Source organism: Crinia signifera, chromosome 3, assembly GCF_055691185.1.
Source record: "Crinia signifera chromosome 3, ASM5569118v1, whole genome shotgun sequence".
Classification (NCBI taxonomy): domain Eukaryota; kingdom Metazoa; phylum Chordata; class Amphibia; order Anura; family Myobatrachidae; genus Crinia; species Crinia signifera.
In genome coordinates this window covers 150,491,872-150,513,095 of record NC_139219.1, presented here as the reverse complement: position 1 = coordinate 150,513,095, position 21,224 = coordinate 150,491,872, and the positions used below count along the sequence as shown (strand labels likewise).

At 44.2% G+C, this 21,224-nt stretch overlaps 1 protein-coding gene across 2 annotated transcripts in view; it reads left to right on the top strand.

The window, feature by feature from the left end:
• Positions 1-21,224, top strand: part of LOC146063878 (enoyl-[acyl-carrier-protein] reductase, mitochondrial-like) — a 90,957-nt gene that overhangs the window by 2,423 nt on the left and 67,310 nt on the right. The window contains exons 2-3 of one of the 2 annotated variants that reach the window (XM_083176749.1): positions 6,450-6,547; positions 8,045-8,176. In XM_083176749.1, coding sequence (XP_083032875.1) covers positions 6,450-6,547; positions 8,045-8,176 — 230 coding nt within the window. The remainder of the gene's footprint in view (positions 1-6,449; positions 6,548-8,044; positions 8,177-21,224) is intronic. The other variant, XM_083176750.1, reaches the window with a different exon arrangement.

Sequence of the window (21,224 nt, the reverse complement as noted above, 5' to 3'; positions counted from 1 at the left end):
GTAGGCACTGTACCTTAAGCACAGATAACACGTACATGATTGTGTCACAGTCACAGACACTGTAATGCAGATGAGGATTCCCTATATTATTCCGGGAGTCCGCCGCTGCTGCTCTCACCCTGCACCACACAACCAGACACCATCGGAAGACGGCTTAAGTGACAGGAGAATTTTTGCCACTGCTTGCAGAAGGCTGCCGAATCGCCCACTACTCGTCGGTTGGAGGTAAACACGATCAAGCCAGATAGTGGTCTTATTGGATATTAAACTGATAAAAACAGATACACAGCACACTCACAGACCAACTTAGTGCTGCACCAATCGCCCTTCTGCTCCTTGGCTGGGCTTCGCCTGTGGTCAGAAGGTTCCACTCCTTTGCAGCTATTGCATTGCTGCACCAATCGCCCCCACTGCTCCTCGGCTGGTGGTAAACACGAATAAGCCAGATAGGGGTCTTTTTGGGGCCTAGTTTTTCAAACTGCCATCCTTTCTGCCGCTGCAGTGCCACTCCTAGATGAGCCACGTGTTAGTTATCCAGCTACCTTGTGCAACCTTTTGCCCTAAAAACAATATTGTGAGGTGTTCAGAATACTGTAGACTGGAAATGAGTGGAAATTAATGTTATTGAGGTTAATAATAGCGTAGTAGCAAAAAAAAAATTGTGCAATTTTAGCAGTTTTTATGCTTTTAAAAAAAAAAAATCAGAACCCAAAACCCAAATGTTTAGGGGTGTTTTGGCAAAACCCATTAGAACCCAAAACCTGAAGGTAATCAGAACTAAAAACACAAACGCGAAAAGTGGTCGGTGCCCTAATAAAAATGTTATGGATGAAATGTAATAGGGCGAGAGCATCAGAAAGTTAGAGATTTGGTAAGTTTTATTTTAATTGGCTATTCCATTACAATTTACTCAATATGTTTACTAGCCAAGTCATTTTTCATTGGTGCCACCATACGGCACCATATCTGAATGTGAGAAAGTATATGGATCCAAAGCAAAGCTGAATCAGGCCTTTCCTTGTCTGTCATTAACCTTATGACAACGTATTACCACAACCCTTAGGAGAAAAACATGAAATAAGAAAGTTTACCGCATAAAGCTAAAATAAAATATTTCTGATACTATAAGCACACTACAAAAATTGTTTATAATGTATCAGGTTACAGTGTACAATACATTTGAGCCATAAACAAAAAGTTTAAAACATCTACTTTATATGGTCCATCAGAAAACACCAGTTACTAGTTTAATAAATACTGACTAATATAGTTTGATGTCCAAGTAAAATCTTTAATGTGAGTTTACAACACTTTCTTAGTATACCGTATACTTAAAATGTGGAAACCACAATTTCTACATACCATGAATCAGCAGAAGACGAACTGGTCTATAAGAGGAAACGTGCATTATTTTTTTTCAGTCCGATTACACCAGTGTTCATTTTGTTGATGTTCAAAGCCAGCATCTACAATGGTTATCCCGACACTTTGCTGACCAGTCTACAGTTTAATTGCTTCTCTGTACTTTTATAGAAAACTATTGTTTATTTCTGGTACTTTGCTTAATGATGATAAGTTTTGTTGATCCTAACCAGTAATTAGACATTCATCCTTCAGAAAAACTGTCACTTGGAATCAGATGCCCTTTTCCCCATTACCCAAGTAATTAGAATGTATTTGATTCTATTGCAGTAAAGCTTGAAAACAAATAATTAAAGTGAATGATACTGAATGCAAGTGCTTAGTTAGCAGAAATACAATTATTTTAGTAATTCCACTGATTACAGATGTTGACATTAATTACCAATGAATAAAGCCAACTGATGATTGCTTTTATATTACGTTGCAATGTACCGTCAAATTAGTCACAATAAAGATCCTATTTCACCCATGACTTGGCTATTTATCAAATACTGTAGATTTTCTGGCAGCAGGCCCTCTAAAATTAAGTTGTATGATAAAGCAATGTAGCAGAACTGCATTGAACCTGTTAGATTGCATTCTGATTTTTTTCCTAATCAAATATAATTAAGTTTCACCTATTGTACTGCTGGAATGTTTAATGTTTAAGTCCAAGCCTTATATTTATGACATTTGGGGCCAAATGTCATAGATGTGAGTATCAGAAAGTGAGAGATTCTGGGAGAGTTAATTACATGGCCAAATCATCCTGGATTTGCAGTGTAAATAATTGGCATTTAAAAAAAAAATTGAAAAAATCTCCCAAAATCTCTCACTTTCTAAAGGTTCATATACACTGGGCGAATATGCCCAACGTGCATGGATATCATCGCTGTATGCACTGAGTGCATCGTGTATGCACTGAGTGCATCGTGTATGCACTGAGCGGCTTTCCCCCTTCCTGGCACCGACGACGGGGGGGAGGATGGCTTTGCATTGCGCAGATACCAGCAGATGAGCGGCTTTCCCGGCGATGATGTGGAAGCGCGCAGCTGCACTCACTGCTCATCACTGGCGCATGCACACTGGGCGGCTTTGAGCTGAAAGCCGCACAAACCTCCTGTTTTCAGCGACTTTCAGCTCAAAGTCACCCAGAGTGTATGGGCTTTAATTCTTACAACCTATTACATTTGGCCCCATTTATCACTAACTGTTACCTCTTCTGTGTTAGTTGTAATAAATACAGGGCATTTAGAAAGCGGCAGATGTATCCCTTTCTTTACATGCCTGGAATTTCTTCTCATAGGAAGGAGTGGGGCTCAGAGAACAAATTCCATCTTAAAATGCATTTTTTCTTGCAGGCAAACTCAGAAAACATTACGTTTTTGGAGATTCCTGAAAAGCAGACCAAGGGCGAGTTGCACTAAGCTTCAAAAGTGATATAATGAAGAGTGATAAACAACAAACCAATCAGCTCCTGCCTGACATTTATCAAACACAGTCTTTGACATGGCAGGTAGGAGCTGATTGGCTGGCTGTTGATCACTCTCCATTTTATCACTTTTAAAGCTTAGGGCATCTGGCCCCTAATGTTGACTGGCATATTACCTGAAATATTTGGAAACTGGTGTTTTCACATTTGTATCATATAGTGATGATGAATAGGCTCAATAAACATAATAATGTAGAAAATGTTAATAGCCTCAGCATGATGTGTTATTTCGAATTTTAAAGGAATGCATTATTTTTCTTTTTTTCTTTTGGATTTTATGCTGTCACATACAGCCTTATTCTAGTGCACTTAATTCTTCTTAGATGGACAAAACCATGTGCACCGCAGGGGGGCAGATGTATTTTGTTTCTGTGCAGGGTAAATACTGGCTGCTTTATTTTTACACTGCAATATAGATCTCACTTTGAAGTAAAACCCCACCCAAATCTAATTCTCTCTGCACAAGTAACATCTGCCCCACTTGCAGTGCACATGGTTTTGTCCATCTAAGAAGGATTTTGTCAGAAAGAGTGAACCAAAATAACCCCCTAAGGCCCATTGGAGTCAGTGTTCCCAGTCGGTGTATCCAGGATAGTTCCCTCTGAAGAAGCAATTTATCTCTGTCTCCACCCCTACGCAAAGGGGCAATGTGATCCATGATGAAGCATTTGAGCTGTCCAACATGGTGATGAAAGTCCTTGTACTGTCTTACCAGTTGAAGGTTTTTAAGGTCCAATGTAGGATCCGTGGATGTTAAGCATTTTTGATTGATGAGCAATGCTGCCCAATTCGCTCTTTGAGCCTTCTGGATGTTTTGACTTGTTTCTCTTTTATGTTACTTCTGTTGCACTTTGGGAATTCCCTGATTAATATGTTATTGTGTAATGTCACATTCCTGTATTCCTGGATATTCTTGTATACAGACACACTGATTGAGCATTTCCTGTGGCCTATCAGAAGCTTTAAAAGCACATAAATTATTTCCCTTATAAGGGGTGTACACCTGTGTTCTGACAATGATTGGCATTAACCAATCAGTGGTTTCCTGTTTGGTTTGAAACAATTTGGTGCAATTTCTGGTTTCTATTTCTGGAACTGCTTGTCAGTCTTAGCCCCTGAGGAAAACTGTGTAGTACAGTTGAAACAGCTGTTGGGCCTTGCTTGTATACTTTTCCATGTCTTGCATAAAATTATTTTGGACTTATCTAGTGAGTGCCAGTTCTTCCAGCTTTCTGCATAGAGGGTGAGTGTGAATATTTTACTAAATACAGGACTGTGCACCGCAATTGAATGCCAAATATTAATCTAGTAACTGGAAATCGAGTGCTGTCTTTCATGAGCTATATATATATATATATATATATAGCTATACATATACATATTCTATGTGAGACACAGGACGCCATGATTAAGGGCCTGTAACAGGTCCGAAACGTCGGCTTACTACAACTTGAATATGATGGAATAAAAAGCACTTGAAATATTGCTGCTTGGTGAATCATCCCCTATATGCATACTGTAATAAAACTCTGCTTGGTGAGTGCCCTGATTTCAAATTGTGTATATATATATATATATATATATATATATATATATATATATATATATATATATATATATATATATATATGAAAAAAATAGAGGTGCACTGTATTAAAACACCACTTAGTGGCTATGTACATACAGTAAATCAGTAATAATTGTTACAAACAAATAAGCATTTATTGAGAGTTTTCCAGCATGTAGGAATTCATCCACACTTCCATGTTCTTATAACTGCCACATATGGTATAAATCCGCGGCCAGACGCGTTTCGTCCCTAAGGACTTGAATTGAATCAATCCAATGGAAATGTGTCTTCTACACAATGCATACATGGAGGTATATCCTCTAGCTTAATGCAATAATGCAGTGGCCAACAGCAATAACTATAGATCATTGTTAAGACCACCTATTAGGCAAATGATCTAAACAAATCTTCAGCAGGTATATTCAATAACGGGTAAATGACCATGCTGGATGTGACATTCTTCTTTGCAAGGTACTATAGGGGTTCTGCTTTCTTAAGCGCATTATTAGGGCCACTATATTTTATATATATATATATATATATATATATATATATATATATATATAATCAGCTGTGGAATTATTGGGCCAGCCTCCTGAGGCTCCCTATCTGTGGACGTCCGGGACCCCTTCCCAGGACTGATGCCTGAAGGTAACTGAAAATATACTTTTATATATATATATATATATATATATATATATATATATATATATACACACACACATCTTGACAGGGGCTCTATATGTATCCTCCCCTACCCCTCCCTAGCAGCAGCCTAACCCCCCCCCCCCAAAGCTTGACCCTAACCTACCCCTAAACCTAACCCCCCACCCTACAGCATAACCAAACCTAACTCCCCTTCTCTGGCTTGACCCTAACCCGTCAGATATGGTGTTGGCATCCTGATCCATTTAAAGCTTCAGTGTAGTTCTTCTGTACTGCACTGCTTTCCCCAGGGGCCCGTGATGCTGTTAAGATGGCCTTGGTCCCAAGCGTATAACGTGCTGGGATGGCTGTGTCACAAACAGTAGTTGGAGGATGCTGAGGAGAAAGAGGAGTTACATGTCACCTAGCTGCTATACACTACAGTGCTGTGCTGCTGGCTGCCTGCCTGCCTGCCTGGGGCTGTCAAGGTGCATTTCACAGTTCAAGCATTGTACATTTAATAAATAACAATAATCAGTGATGGGGGGTGGGGGATTGGTGGGGGGTCTCTAAATGAATCAAATATATTTAATGGAAAAGTGGGTGTGGGAAGCCTGCTACAAATTGGGTAGGGAGAGGGTGTTGAAGATAATAATATTAATTATTAATATAATAAATAAGTGCATTTATATTAAGGGTCCCATTTATTAAGGATTGTATATACTATGCAATCTGGGTGGAATGTTACCGCCCAGGATTGCATTGAAATATACAATCCTAACTCCCAGTTCATTTCAGGGAGGGTGCAGGCCACGCGAAACATGCCCTTGCTCCCGGCACCATGGCACCTAGCTACACTGCTGGTTTCTATCATGTCCCCCTTTCCCTTATCTGCTCTAAACTATGGAAAGTCCATATAGACAGTATGCTGTTCCTCTTGTAATTAGTTATGTTGGGTGGTATCCCCAAATAATTTACAACCTTCCTTTCCATTGGGAACCCTGTGTCTGAAACAGAGACAGGATGAAACCGACATCACAGATGCCTGGGCATGCCTGCGGGTTTTTCGTTCTGTTAATCAAACTGCAGGGGGATTGCAAATAGATTCATTACTGTTTCTTGTAGCTGTTGAGCATGCATGCTGAGATCCCCTGAGGTATTGGTCCCCTCTAACCCACCATCGGCAAGTGTGCATGCACTTGCCGATGCCGATGGGTCCCCGTCTCCACCAATATTTTTGGTGTATGAGGTATTAGAATCTGTAATACTGAAAGCACAGCTTCAGAGTGGCATAATATTAAAGTGTGACAACATCGATATTTGATCAAAGTCTTGTTACAGGTTGGAGAAAGTCCCTCTGCCTCATGTTTTAGATCATGATATTCACATCAGGATGCTGGCTGCTCCAATCAATCCAGCAGATATTAACATGTTGCAGGGTAAGTTACCTATTTTTTTACCTATTTTTTTTCTAATTATTAACTTGTCAAGATAACGAAATACATTTTAACTACTTTCTTTTATAAACTTCTGTCTTTTATAAAGGTAAGGGGCCTGCTTCATATTTGTATGCAAACAATAGAAATGTTATGTCTATGGGTCCGCCAAGGAACAAGATCTGTCCTACACATGTACAGAATGAGTCTTGCGATGATTAACAAGCTGCAGCATGTTTCAAAATGGGGCATGTTGTCTCTGTTTTGAAGACTTCCTATGTCTTGGGTCTGCGTTGTCGACCCCGGTATCTGGATCCAATCAGGATCTACCACTAGGCAGCTTTAGGCATCTGCCTAGGGCGCCGGGATCTGGGGGGCACCACCAAGTCTGAAAATCAAAAGTCTATGAGGATCCTTGTTGTACTTAATGCAGGCGGCGGCTGTGGAACTTCTAAGACCTCACCTCTATACTTTCCCTTGAGTCTTACTGTCCTACATTGCTGCCCCTTCTCCTTGTACTGTCTGTTGTGGGTGCAGAGGATCTCCAGGAAAAGCAGGGGACTTGGCCACCTTCCTGGGGGGGGGGGAGGTTAAAGTTTTGCCTAGGGTGCTGAGAAGCCTTGCACTGGCCCTGGATCCAATGACCAGCCTTCCTAAGCTTCGGCTTATACAGGCTGGCTGGTATCCAGATGGTAGGTCAACAGTGTCTGGTTTGAAGGTCAACATAAGCAAAAGATTGACATGGCTAAGGTCACCACCTAAAAACATAAAAACTTTGACATGTCTTTTACTTTTTCATTCAAGAGAAATCTGAGTGGGATCGTTAAAGTATGTTGAGCATGGCACCTGGCAAATGCTAGGTACTGTACGTGGAGGCAGTACACTAATTGGGGGACCACAGGCTCAAGTGATGGTACGTAAAAAACTCAAAAACTTTTTGGGGTTCCGCGCCCCAGATTCTTAGTAATTGGGACCCACCAGAAATGAGGTTACCGTAAAGCTGGTTGGTGGGCAAATATTTCTTGGCCAATGAATATACCAAGAACCTCTATTATTGATTGACTTTGATTAATAATATGGAGTGTGCATCTGCACCACATGTCTTTCTTTGCAGAACTACAAGTCCCAGCATGATAGCACCTCATGTAAATCGGGTGTGCATTCTAAGATCCCCCCCCCACACACACACACACACATAACGTAAAAAAATAATGTTAACCTTTTCATGTGGTAAACATCCTGTGTCAACCTTTTGGTGTTGATCTAGAAACTATAAACCTAGACATTGTTGACCTAATATACAACACCCGACTGGCCTGTACTTCAGCTTCTTTTCGGCTGTGCAATTCCATACAATCTTAAATCTGTCACAAAGACTTGCAAAACTGTGTAGTGTTCTTTCATTCAATAGACTGTGCTATATATCTACCGTACTTATCTGCTTTGTTTCTCTGTTCATTATTTATATCTGGAAACTAAGCAACATCAACGTTTTTACAGGAAATTATGGAATTCTGCCCTGCTTACCTGCTATAGGTGGCAATGAAGGTGTTGGGGAAGTAATAAAGGTTGGTTATCAGGTTCATGGTATCCAACCAGGTGAATGGGTTATTCCAATCAAGTGTTGCTTTGGTAAGTTTTGGAAAAAATAATTGACAAATTGATTTAAAAAAATGGTGTAGATAATTTTTAGTATACATCTTAAATAATTAATTTTGATAAGAATCCGCATCGGTGTTAAAATTTGTGGTGTTGATTGTATTTGGTTGGAGAGGCAAGATTATTGGTATAAAGCAGATTAACATAGTTTGCGTGTATTCCAATATATAGTACATATTACATACTTCCCCATCTAGGTTAGGTAGGTTGGTTACAAAATCACAGAAATATGGATCCAGACAAACAGAGCAATTCTGACCGCCAGAACTCCAACATATCCTAGAAAGTATTGTTACCTTACCCCCTAATCCTAACCCACCCCTCCAGCACCTTAACCCTATTCTTCCTCCTAGTGCCTAACTTCAGTTTACCTTTGGGATGTGTTGGGATTCTGCTGGTCGGGAACCCAACTTTAAGAATTCTGATCATATCCTGTTTGGGTAAACCATCTGCAGTTTCAACAGCAACTACAGTTAATTGAGTACTTTAGTCTGTGCTTTTCTTTGGCTCCTTCACCTTCAACATGCTTTTTTTTTTTCATTTTATATAACTGCGGGTATTAACATGTGAAAAATATTAATATAACCCCCTTCGCATCCTTATTTCTCCAGAGCATGGATAGCCAACTCCAGTACTCGAGAGCTACCAACAGTTAACACTTTCCAGGTCTCCTCACAGAATCATAAGTGAAGTAATTAGCTCCACCTGTGGATCATTTATAATGTGTCAGTTAGTAATGAGTGCACCTGTGCCCCGACAGGTGATCTATAAAACGTGAACTGTTGGTAGCTCTCGAGGACTGGAGTTGGCTACCACTGCTCCAGAGTATTGCTCATCTGAGTCCAAAGGTTCATGACCATTGGCTTCTAATTATGCAGTGTGGTTTTACTATGTTATGAGTCAGACCATGGAGAACCCCCACTGCAGAGCACTGTAGTGCTACACCAATGAAACAACTGCAGTGTCTGACACTATTAGGATAGTTTACATAAATTGCACACCTTACATAATTTATGTTAATCCCCTGTTTCCTTTTTCCCAGGATGCACATATTTTAGCCATAAAAAATTTAACATCAAACACTTCCTTTTAGTACTATTTATTAAACCAAGTGTAAAAAGAGTATTTATTTAAAGCATCATAGCTTCCTCGTTCTATTAACAGTAAAGGCCCACATACACTGATCTGATTTGGCCCGATTCGGAGTGACAGATAAGGCTGAGAAATTGGCCTAAATCGGATGTGTTTGACATCCGATTCAATATAATGCATGGTCCAGTGCGCATCGGATGGGATCCGGAGGTCCGTCCTCCTTCTCGGATTCCCCTCCCAGCAACGGGAAACGGGGTAGCATGTTATACATGGCATGTGATACAACGGCATGCTATGTATTGCATGAGTTCCTGCCGCCCAGGAAGGTCCCAGGTGGCTCAAAGGGTGTTGAATGACCATACAATGCTGCAATGCATCGCAGTAGTGTTGTCACAGCCCCCCAGACCACGGGGGGTTCTTACCTGGTTCGGAGGTGCTGGCCGTGCAGGAGGTAGCAGCAGGTCTCTGGGCGGCAGCAGCGGGTCCCCGGGCAGCAGCAGGACTCTGGGCAGCAGTTCCTGGCAGCTACAGACAGCTCCTGGAGTCTCAGTGGCAGAGGTGGCAGGTGGTTTCCGTATTGTGCGGCCGGGTGCTCCCTAGGGCCGCACGCGCTGCACTAAAGAGATTCTTAAAGAGGGAGATGGGGAAATTAGCAGATGTCATCAGGCATCTGCCGGGCTTAAAAGGAAGTCTCTGGCAGGCAGTACCTGTCAGATTCCCAGCGTCCCAGTGTATTGCTATTATTCTGATATAAAGTTACTAACACATGCTTTTTCCAGACCACTCTTACGCCTCATCCTTCTGTACCGCAACTGTGTTTTCTCATATTTGACCTGGCTTGTCTTTGGATTCTCCTATTGTCTCACCCTTTGTTATCTGAGCTGCCCGTTTGTTGCTGACCTGGCTAAGATTACCACGCTTCCATATTCTGCCCAACCAATACTAATTCCAACTCATACGGGAAACCTGACCAGGGGGCCGCGACCGACGTGTCAGGCGCTGCAGAAGCCCAAATCCCTATAGGTGGGGTCACTGGCAGAAAACCCCGAGCACGGTTAGTCAGGTCATGCCAAACTGAGTTGGTAGAATAGTACTTCAGTTTTGTGACACAGTGTTCGAAGTGGAAATTTTGAAGTGTGGATATGAAAAAGTGAAGACTGTAGTTATCTGCACCAAAAGCTTGCTCACTCTGAAAAAGGGGTATGTTCATTCAAAAGGGGGCATGTGCTTAAGTGTAGTGTTCCACACCATATACCCCTTATACACATTATGCGCCCCAATAGTAGAATTCCTTATACTATCTAGTACTAGTGCCAATTACACATTTTGCCACATGGAATGAGACAAAAATTAACAAATCGCCACACGGAATGAGCCAACATTCACATTATGTCACATGGAATGAGCCAAAATTCACATTATATCACAGGTTAGTCAAAGATGTGGGACCGTTGATACAGCTGGTGATTGAGAAACAGCTGAGGGTGGTGGTGTGGTGCATGTTCTGGGGGGGCAGGAGACAGGTCCATTGGGTAAGGTTAGGGTTACAGCTGCTGCCATTAACAGCTACCAGGTTGGGGTGGTGAAGACAGGTCCTCCGGGTGTGGGGCTTTGGAGCCAGACACAGCCATTGGAGACATTTCCTTGTGAGCCGTGGACGGGAGGAGAGGGATGATTGGCTGTCAGACACAGTCACTGGATAGATTTGCGGGTGGTATGGTATGTGGCTCAGAAGCCCAGACAGCTCCTCCGGGTGTGGAGGAGGTGACTTCATGGCCGAACAAAGCCCTGTGTGAGCCGGGGGGCAGGAGGAGAGCGGTGGAGCGGAACAGCCTCACGGATTGATTGGGGTGCCAACACAACTTTGCTGGTTGTGCGTGTGTGTGTGTGTGTGGGGGGGGGGGGGTTTGAAGCCAGACATGGCACACTTCAATCAATGGCTACACCATGAGTGGGTAGAGCCATGTGTAACTTTCGGCCCTGAGGTCAGCTAACCTCCCATGGCAAAAACGGACAATCCGCCACTGTAATGTACATGGCAGAAAATGATTTTTGCTTCATTCTCATTAACAAAAGATTCCGATTACAGTGAGACAATCCTGCTGTTTGGAGACTGTCCCACTGTCCCTCCCGCAATTTGCAATGTCCTGTGGGCTGAGGCAGTGGCGTAACTATGGAGGGTGCAGGGGATGCAGCTGCTATGGGGCCCGGGCCCTTGGGGGGCCCCATGGCACAGCAGGCATCCCCTGCACCCTTTTTCCTTATGCTCGCTTGCCTTGGCAGAATGGCAGTGTCGGTGGTGCCTTCTCTGCCCCCTCCCCCCCGCTAGCGACGATGCGCTGCTACATAATGAAGGGAAGGTGATGGTCCGGCTGTATCAGCCTTCCCCTCTCTCCCTGCTTTGATGCTGCCGGGGACTGACGTCACTATTTAGTGACCAGCCCCGGCGTGAAACACGCTGTGAAGTGTGCTGCTTGCCTGCTCTGTGTGGGAGACCCAGGCCCTGGGAAACAGGAGACACGGAGCTGTCAGTGCAGGCAGACTCGGCACTGACAGCATCAATTGTACTGGTAAGAGGGGGAGGAGGGGGAGGAGGGGGAGGGAGGAACAGAGCAGCCTGAACTGTGGGTCGGAGGAGAGAGGATGTGAATAGAAGAAAAAAAAAGTGATGCAGGTGCCCCCTCCTCATTTTCTTCCCGTCTCTCTCTGTGTCTCTGTATGTCCTCTCTCTCTCTCTCTCTCTCTCTCTCTCTCTCTCTCTCTCTATATCTCTCTGTCTGTCTGTCTCTCTCTCTGTATGTCTCTCTGTCTGTCTGTATGTCTCTCTGTCTGTCTGTCTCTCTCTGTCTGTCTCTCTCTGTCTGTCTGTCTCTCTCTGCATGTCTCTCTGTCTCTGTATGTCTCTCTGTCTCTGTATGTATGTCTCTCTGTCTGTCTGTCTCTCTGTCTGTCTCTCTGTCTGTCTCTCTCTCTGTCTGTCTCTCTCTCTCTCTGTCTCTCTCTCTCTGTATGTCTCTCTCTCTCTCTCTCTGTGTATGTCTCTCTGTATGTATGTCTCTCTGTATGTATGTATGTCTCTCTCTCTCTGTATGTCTCTCTCTCTCTCTTTGTATGTCTCTCTCTCTCTTTGTATGTCTCTCTCTCTCTTTGTATGTCTCTCTCTCTCTTTGTATGTCTCCGTCTCTCTGTATGTCTCTCTCTGTCTCTCTGTATGTCTTTCTGTATGTCTGTCTCTCTCTCTCTCTGTATGTCTCTCTCTCTCTCTGTATGTCTCTCTCTCTGTATGTCTCTCTCTCTCCCTGTGTATGTCTCTCTCTCTCTCTCTCTCTGTATGTCTCTCTCTCTCCCTGTGTACTGTATGTCTCTCTCTCTGTATGTCTCTCTCCACCTCCTCTCATTTACTCCCTCCCCACCATGTCTCTCCTTTTTTTCTCCCTCTCTTCTGCTACAACCTCCCCTTTACACCCCCCCCCTTCCATATAATCTCTCCCCCCCCCCCCCCCCCCCACACACACCTGTCACCCTCTTCTCCTGTGGCGGGGGGCCCTTTCCAAATTTTGCTATGGGGCCCAGAAGGAAGTAGTTACGCCCCTGGGCTGAGGGGTAGTTGGGGGGAGCCAGGGATCAACGCTGCTCTGCTCTGTGTTTGCTGAAGAGATACCAGTTGCATGCGCATGGCATCTCTCCAGTACATGGAGGGAAGGAGTAAAGGGAGCCAGGGCCTGCTGTGATTCATGACTGTGGAAGAACATGAAAATGTCGCAGCTTCCAGGATTTGCAAATAGATGCCCACTGGAGGTGTCTGACGTCCGTTGCAAAGGTGTAACTTCGATAGGTGCAAGGGGTGCAGCTGCTATGGGGCCCAGAGCTGGAGGGGGCCCATCTTTCCTGTCTAAGTAATATGTTTTACATACATTTATCACCATCAGTTGCTAAATAGAGGGCCCTTATAAACTTTTGCTATGAGGCCCACGAATATCTAGTTACGCCCCTGGTCCGTTGCTTGAGCACAAAAGCTGTAACCATCATACACACATCGGTCAATAATCAATCTTCTGAGTAACCTTACCATCGTGCAGCATGGATTTGAGCAATAAGATGTTGGAGTCATTTCAACTGTGTACAGGATTGCAGTAGCAAGATGTAAAACAAAACAATAGTGACATGCCTGCATACGAGTAACCACTCCCCCATTACCTCCCACAAATGCTCCATGCCTGTCATTCACTTTGAGAATAAATCCTTAGTATCCTCACAAGACCATCGCTGCACATGCGCAGTGTGACTTATATGCATGTGCTTCACTGAGTACATGCACATAGACATTGTGTCCATATCTGAATCAGCCCATAAGTCATAAGACATACAGTATATGCCAGATTCAGAGGAGGAGATAAATGCCAATGTTACCGTGAACCAAGGGCTGTCAACAGAAATCTTGGGGCTCTGTACAATGATATTTCTGGGGCCCCCCATCTAATCCCAAATCCACACAACGCTCTTCTGCATGAGCCTCATTTAACCTTTCACTGCTCCAGATCCTGCTTTCAGGTGCGGACTTCTCTCATTCTCAGTCCTGCTGGTTTGGCTCCTGGCTGCTGCTTCCTGCTGGCTCCGGCTGCTGCTGGCCTGTCACTTTCACAAAAGAATGCTGAGCACTACGAGCAGGCAGGGCAGGTCTTTCGCAGAGTGCGGAACAGATGACCCGCTCAGTAAAAGTACAGGAGCCAGAGACTGAGGCCACAGCACCAGCGGTGGGTAAGGCTGTGCGCACGCACAGAGTAGATGACTCTGAGCACCAAGTGGCAGGGCGCACACACAGTAGATGGCAGTGGCACACAGTGAGTCAGTCAGACTCAGCCAAAAACAGATGGTGCACAGTAGACGGCTGGCCCGCAAGGCTCACTGACAGGCCAACTAGTACAGGCAGTGGCCGTGCCCAGGCATGGAAGGTCTGGGGCCCTTCAGATCTCAGGGGCCCGTCACACTTGTCCCCCTTGACCCCCCTGTCGCCTGCCCTGTGTGAACCCATATGGAGCGTATATATGAATAGCTGCAACTGTGGGTATTTGTACAGAGATATGCATGTGTGGGGTTTCTAATCCACCGCTTGTGCACCATCAGAGTTGATTTGCCCTTGTGCACCATGCGACAATTACATATGTGCAGTACTTGTCTATTCACCCCCCCCTCAAAAGAAAAGACGAGTTTCCTGGGAGCCAACGTCACCGCCCCCTCCCCCAGTCCTCCCTGACCACCTCCTTGAAAGTGAGAGGATGATGTAGCCCAGCCACTACTATTCAATGCCAGTAATCTGGGAATTGAACAGCAGGGGCAGGGCTACAATAACACAATCACTCATTCAGGCCCCTGCACTGCCCGCCCATGTTTAGGCCACACCCCCTATTACATCAACCTGGCTGCACACTCCCGCATGGAACTGCCAGCAAGTCGATAAGCTTGGCCCAAAAACATCACCTGCACAAAAATGAAACCTACCCATAGTGATGCATAGTAATCTATAAAACATTTCTGTGCAGAGTATATTGCATCATCACTAGTTGGTTCTTAATTATATGGTTACAATATCTTACAACTTGATGTTTTTCACCCCATACACAAGTTCCTTCTATGTTGGCACTGTGTTAATTTATTTTTACATCAAACAATTAATTCAGCATAGACTATTGAAATTGGAAAATAAATAAGAACATTTGTGCAGATATGCTGGGTCCATATGGTTTAATACTCCTTTACTTCGTTTGCTTTTGCAGAAGTTGAAGTTGTTTTCATTTGTGCACAAATCAAACCAGAGTATAAAGGAACTAAAGAAATATGGGCTATGTCATTGATGTTTGAGTTGCTGTCACATAAAAGTGATGTGGCTGTGCTGTGTCCCCAATCATACTGGTCCCAATCAGCCTCAGATGCCACTCTGTGGCAGCTTTCTCCAGGTTCCGTACAAGATTTCTAGTTGGAATTAGTTGTCAGACAGTGTTTCATCTTTAAAGTGCACAGCAGAGTTACTTGTAATTTTACTTTGAAGGTACATAAAATAACTTATGCTCAATTACATATTTCAGTGATATATTGAATCAATCTGTTCAAACAAAAGAATTATGGTATACTGCAACAAGTGCTTAGTGCTCGGTAATACTGTTCGGAAAGAGTTAGCGGTTTACTGTGAAAAAACAATGACAGCTGTTGTCATTATAGAAAATTCTCATGTCCCTTAGAGATGTGACATTATGAAACTATCATACTGTATATTTAAAATACAGGGACAACAGGGTCATTTACATATGCAAGAATTTCAGACATTCTAGACCTAGTTATATTACCACAAATGTGCACAGTGCCTGTACAGGAGGTTGTTGATCGTGGGTGGGGCCAGACACTTTACCTCAGTAGGCCCTGGCCATATGCCATATCCCTTGATTTTTGAGCCTGTGAGATCTGCATGCAATTCTAAGGGCCTTATTCAGATCTGATCGCAGGGCACTATTTGTTTCCAAATGGGCAAAACCATGCTGCACTGCAGGTGGGGCAGATGTAACATGTGCAGAGAGAGTTACATTTGGGTGGGGTGTGTTCCAACTGAAATCTAAATTGCAGTGTGGTAATAAAGCAGAAAGTGTTTACTCTGCACAGAAACAAAATAACTCACCCAAATCTAATATGAAAACAAATGGCCTGATTCTGATTCAGACCTGTTCCTAGGCTGTTCGCAGCCTAGCGAACAGGTAAACACCGCCGGCCCTAAAAATCAGTCTGCATTGGCCCCAAAATGTGTCCTCTGATCAGGTCTGAATTAGAACCTATGAGCATTGCATCAAATTGCACCCCCACCCCCACAGTCCTGCAAATTGCAAATGTTGCTGGGGAGGGCTACCATCACATGACACGTGGTAAATATGAAAAAAACATATGGGGGGCGGGTTCTGGGTCAATATAATCTTTTAATATAATACCCTTAACCCTTTGAGTGCCAACTTGCTGTGATCCTCAAATTACATGCTAAGAATGTCCATGTTCTCTTTTTGGTTGTGATATTTAACTGAACTTCAATTGACTTGTCTGTATTTGTATGTATCTATACTAAAATAACAGTGGCTGTGAGCGACATCAGAATGTTTAGTGAATAGTTTGAGAATCTCTCACAGCAACATTGGCACTCAAAGGGTTAAAATGTACAATCCCAAGTATACTAATAGAAGATTAAAAGAGTTTTATTCCAAGTTATATATTGTGACAGGCACAGAGTTTCAAGGTGCAAATCATGCACTCAAGAATGTGAATATTTTAATTACCGTGATATTAGTTTCCCTTATTTCATCTGATGTTTAAGATACTGTACCATACTGTGTACATATGGAAAACTCAATTTAGACTGCCAATTAAGCTGTGGTCCTTTACTTAAGACTGACTTGTCCTTAGATGAGAGCTCTCAGCCAATCAGAGAACGGCCAGTCATTTGACAGGTATTTTAAAAATCGAATAACCGCCAATCCGCCTCTACTGCACTGCCCATCCCGCAGCGCTGCTGATCACACTGCCGGCCAGGTCAGCACTCCCCGGCACCGCTAGTTAGTTAAAGCGTAAGGATCCGCTGCCCGCTCCGGTGTCCCCATGATGAGCGCTGCTGACCCCACTGCTCCCCCTTTTGTGATGTCAGACTGCGTGTCGGTGCTTGCCCGTTACCTGATCTCCTTTTTGGCACTGCTTGTCTGCGACCTGCCGGCTTTACTCGCCTGCAATTCAGAGGGCAGAGGGACAAAGGCACCCCGAACAGACAATACCCCAACCAACCCCACAGAATGGTCACCACACGTTAGGACCGGGATCAAAGGTTTTATTCTGCAGCAACACGTAAGAGTAAGATGTAAGAGTAATCAAAGGGGAATATCGTGCGCGATGGGGCCATCCGTGACACCAACAGGCCGCAATTCACACGATACGCTCCGTGGACAGTACCATTATGCAGTTAACCCACAGTGCAAAAGAACAAAAGATTCAAAACATCAAAAGACTGGCAATAGCTTTCCCAATAAATGGCAGTAGTGCTGTATGTATTGGCAGAGTGTCTATATACACGTGCTGTGTGGTTGTTAGACGACACACTTTAGAAGATGTAACCAGCTTGAGATTTATTCAAGTGATAAGCTTGCAGAATACAACAGTACTTCAGTGGTTAACTTCAGGTGCAATACAACTGATGCAGGAATCACAGTTACAGGTGTTACTTATCTGTAGCGTTCAACTTGTGCAGGGTTAATGGCAATGACTGGTTTACGGTATCTCTCCCAGCGACGCTACTGCCACAGATGATGGATCTCCCTGAGTAAGGGACACGCTTGTAACGGGAGTACAGCGGGACTTGCTCTTATGCGCTCCAGTGCACGTGGAGCTGCAGACCAGCATGGAGGATGACACACACGCGCTGAGGCACACTATCACTTCCCTTCAAGAAAGGAAACGCTGCCAGCAGGGTCAGGGGACTCTGCCCTGCTATTCGCTATGTAAGCTGTCACTCAGGGTGACGTCTAGCTACAGTGGCTGCAGGGGGACAAGGCAGTCTGTAGGCTGCCCACTAACCAGTGTTTGGAGACAGACGCAGGGCGCTGCTTTCTAACACTCCCCCTCGCTCAAGGCTGTCTTCGGCTACATAAAAGAACTTAATACAATACTTCGTCCTTTGTTATACCTGTAACCGAAAATATGGTTAGAGAGAAAGACACTCAGAACATCAAAACTTCAAATCAACATTTTGAACTTAAACAAGTCCACAGTCCTTCACGAACTTAATAAGCAAGTTTGTCGACAGTCCTTTTGTAAGCATGTCAGCGACATTCTCTTCACTTGCAATGTATTCAACATCGATGGACTTGTTCTCCACTAGTTCTCTGATGAAGTGGTGTCTAATCGCGATGTTTCGACCTTCCATGGTGCTTGGTACGGATCCGATACGATTTGCCGGCGGTCGGGATCCCGGCGGTCGGAATCCCGACACTGGAATCCCGACCGCCGAAATCCCGACAAGGGGGGGACATGGATCGCCCCCCCTTGCGGGCTCGCTGCGCTTGCCACGCAGCGGGCCTGGTGCCTCGCTACGCTCGGCACGCTATTTTATTCTCCCTCTATGGGTGTCATGGACACCCACGGAGGGAGAAAGTTTCGGGATTTTGGCGCTCTGGATTCCAGTGTCGGGATTACGACCGCCGGGATCCCGACTGTCGGCAAATTAACTGCATCCCCTTGGTACTACAGGAAAGATCTATTGCTCCCCTGTTATCACATGCGATACTGATAGTCTCTTCTTCATAAAGTAGACCTAACTCACACAAAGTCTCTTTGATCCAGAGTGCTTCCTTTGATGTCTCTGTAAGAGCCATGTATTCGGCCTCAGTTATTGAGAGAGCAACGGTTGGTTGTTTTCTACTCGCCCAACTAACTGCTGCCCCAGCCAATGTAAACAGGTAACCGGTATGGGAACGTCGATCATCTTCATCTGCTCCCTAGTCGGCATCGCAGAAGACTTTCAAATTTGAATTGCTTGTCTTGGCGAATTTTAATTTCAAAGAACTTGTACCTTTTAGGTATCTCAGAATCCTCTTCACTGCGATCCAGTGTTGCCTCCCAGGATTTATTGCAAATTGGCTCACCCGACTGACTGCATGAGTGATGTCTGGACGGGTTCCAATACTTGCATACATAAGACTTCCAACCACGTTCTTGTAAGGAACATCTTGCATTTCCTCTACTTCTTCTTGTGTGGTTGGTGACATACCTTTTGTAATCTTGATACTTTTGTCAATTGGTGTATTTACTGACTTGGAGTCTGCCATTCCATACTTCAAGATTGTTGCCTCGATGTACATTTGTTGGTCGACTGTGACTGTTCCCTTTTGCAAGTCTTGAACAATTCTCATTCCCAACAAATGATTGGCTGGACCTAGGTCTTTCAACTTGAATCTCTGTTTTAGTTGATCTCTCACACCTATGATGTGATCTTCGTGACCTGCTATAAGTATATCATCCACATAGACTGCTATGATGAACAACTTTTCTCCCAGAGTTTTGTGATAAAGGCAGTGGTCAGTCTCTGATCTAATAAAATTAATTTCAAGTAGTACTGCGTCCAATTTTATGTACCAGCAATGACCACTCTGTTTTAGGCCGTATATGGATTTCTTCAGAAGACACACCTTCTCTGTCTGAAGCTCATCCTCATTATAATGATCTGGCGATTCCATGTAGATTTCTTCAAGTAGTTCTCCATTTAGGAACGCTGAGTCGAAATCTAGTTGGTATAGCAGTAAGTTTTGTAAGGTGGCGACTGCAATTACTAATCTAAGAGTGTTATACCTTGCAACTGGTGAGTATATCTCCCCATAGTCAATTCCGGATCTCTGTGTGTATCCCTTAGCAACAAGACAGGCTTTGTAACGGCCAACTTCTCCGTCTGAATTTAACTTCTTGCAGAAGACCCACTTGCTTTTGACTGTCTTGCAGTTGCTTGGTCTATCTACTATGGTCCAAGTATTGTTCTCTTTCAGTGCTGATAGCTCTGTGTCTATTGCAGATTTCCATTTCGCCCAATCACTGCACGCTTTCACTTCTCGAATACTCTGAGGTTCACTGAAAGCAATGTTCGCATATTCTTCCTCATACCTTCTGGCTGGTATGCCCTTGTTGCTTCTTACGGAAGCCCTGTTTGTTGGTTCGCTTCCCTCTTTGGTATTTTCTATTTCAGGTATGCTTTCTATTTCGCACACCTCTACTAGTGCTTGCTTTTCTTGCTCTTTTGCTTTTGTGGGTGATGCTGTTTCTTGAAATATCACATCTCTTGATTTCAGAAGACGTCTGTTCTCTGCATCCCAGAGCCTGTACCCTTTGCTCTCCTCACAATAGCCTAGCAGTATGCACTGTCTTGATTTCGGGTCAAGTTTCTTCCTTTTCTCCTTTGGTATATGCGCATAAGCTCTGCTCCCAAAGACACGGAGATGACTGATGTCTGGCTTCTTCCCAGACCAGGCCTCTAAGGGGGTTTTTCCCTTCACGGCCACTGTAGGTGTTCTGTTTTTCAGGTATACTGCAGTAGATACAGCTTCTGCCCAAAAACTCTTCTCCAGGCCAGCATCGTTCACCATCGCTCATGCTCTTTCAACGATTGTTCGGTTCGCCCTTTCACTTACGCCATTCTGTTCAGGCGTGTAGGCCATCGTCAGCTGATGCTTTATGCCATGTTTTCTGAGAAAGTCGGTTAGTTCTTCATTTTCGTACTCTCCCCCATTGTCGGATCTCAGGGCTTTTAGCTTTAGGCCCGTCTGAGTCTCCACTAGGTTCTTGTACTCCACAATTTTCTTGAACACCTCACTTTTCTTCCTTATGAAGTATACGTGTGTCATTCTTGTGGCGTCATCGATGAGAGTCATGAAGTACTTGTAACCACTGGTTGACTCCTCTTCCATTGGTCCGCACACATCTGTGTGCACCAGAGCTAACTGTGATTCTGCTCTGCCTGCTGACTTGGGAAATGGGTTGCGGGTCTGCTTGCCTTTTATGCAACTCTCGCACACAGGTCTTTCGGTGTCTTTCACTGTGATCCCTGTTGCCATCCCATCAGCTAATTTCTGGACATTGTCATATCCTAAGTGTCCCAAACGTCTGTGCCAGAGTTCCATCGACTCATTTTCAGCAGAGGCTGCCAAAGCTACACATTCATCTGTGTCTAGGAGGTATAGTTGGTTGCATCGGGTTGCTGAAGCAATTACAGTCCCTCTTTCATTATGCACCATACACCTGCCCTTTGCAAACTGGACTCTGTAGCCTTTTGCCTCGAGTACGCTGATAGCGATGAGGTTACTTCCTAATTCTGGTACATACAGTACGTCTTGGATATCTGTGACTACTGTCTGTCCCTCAATTC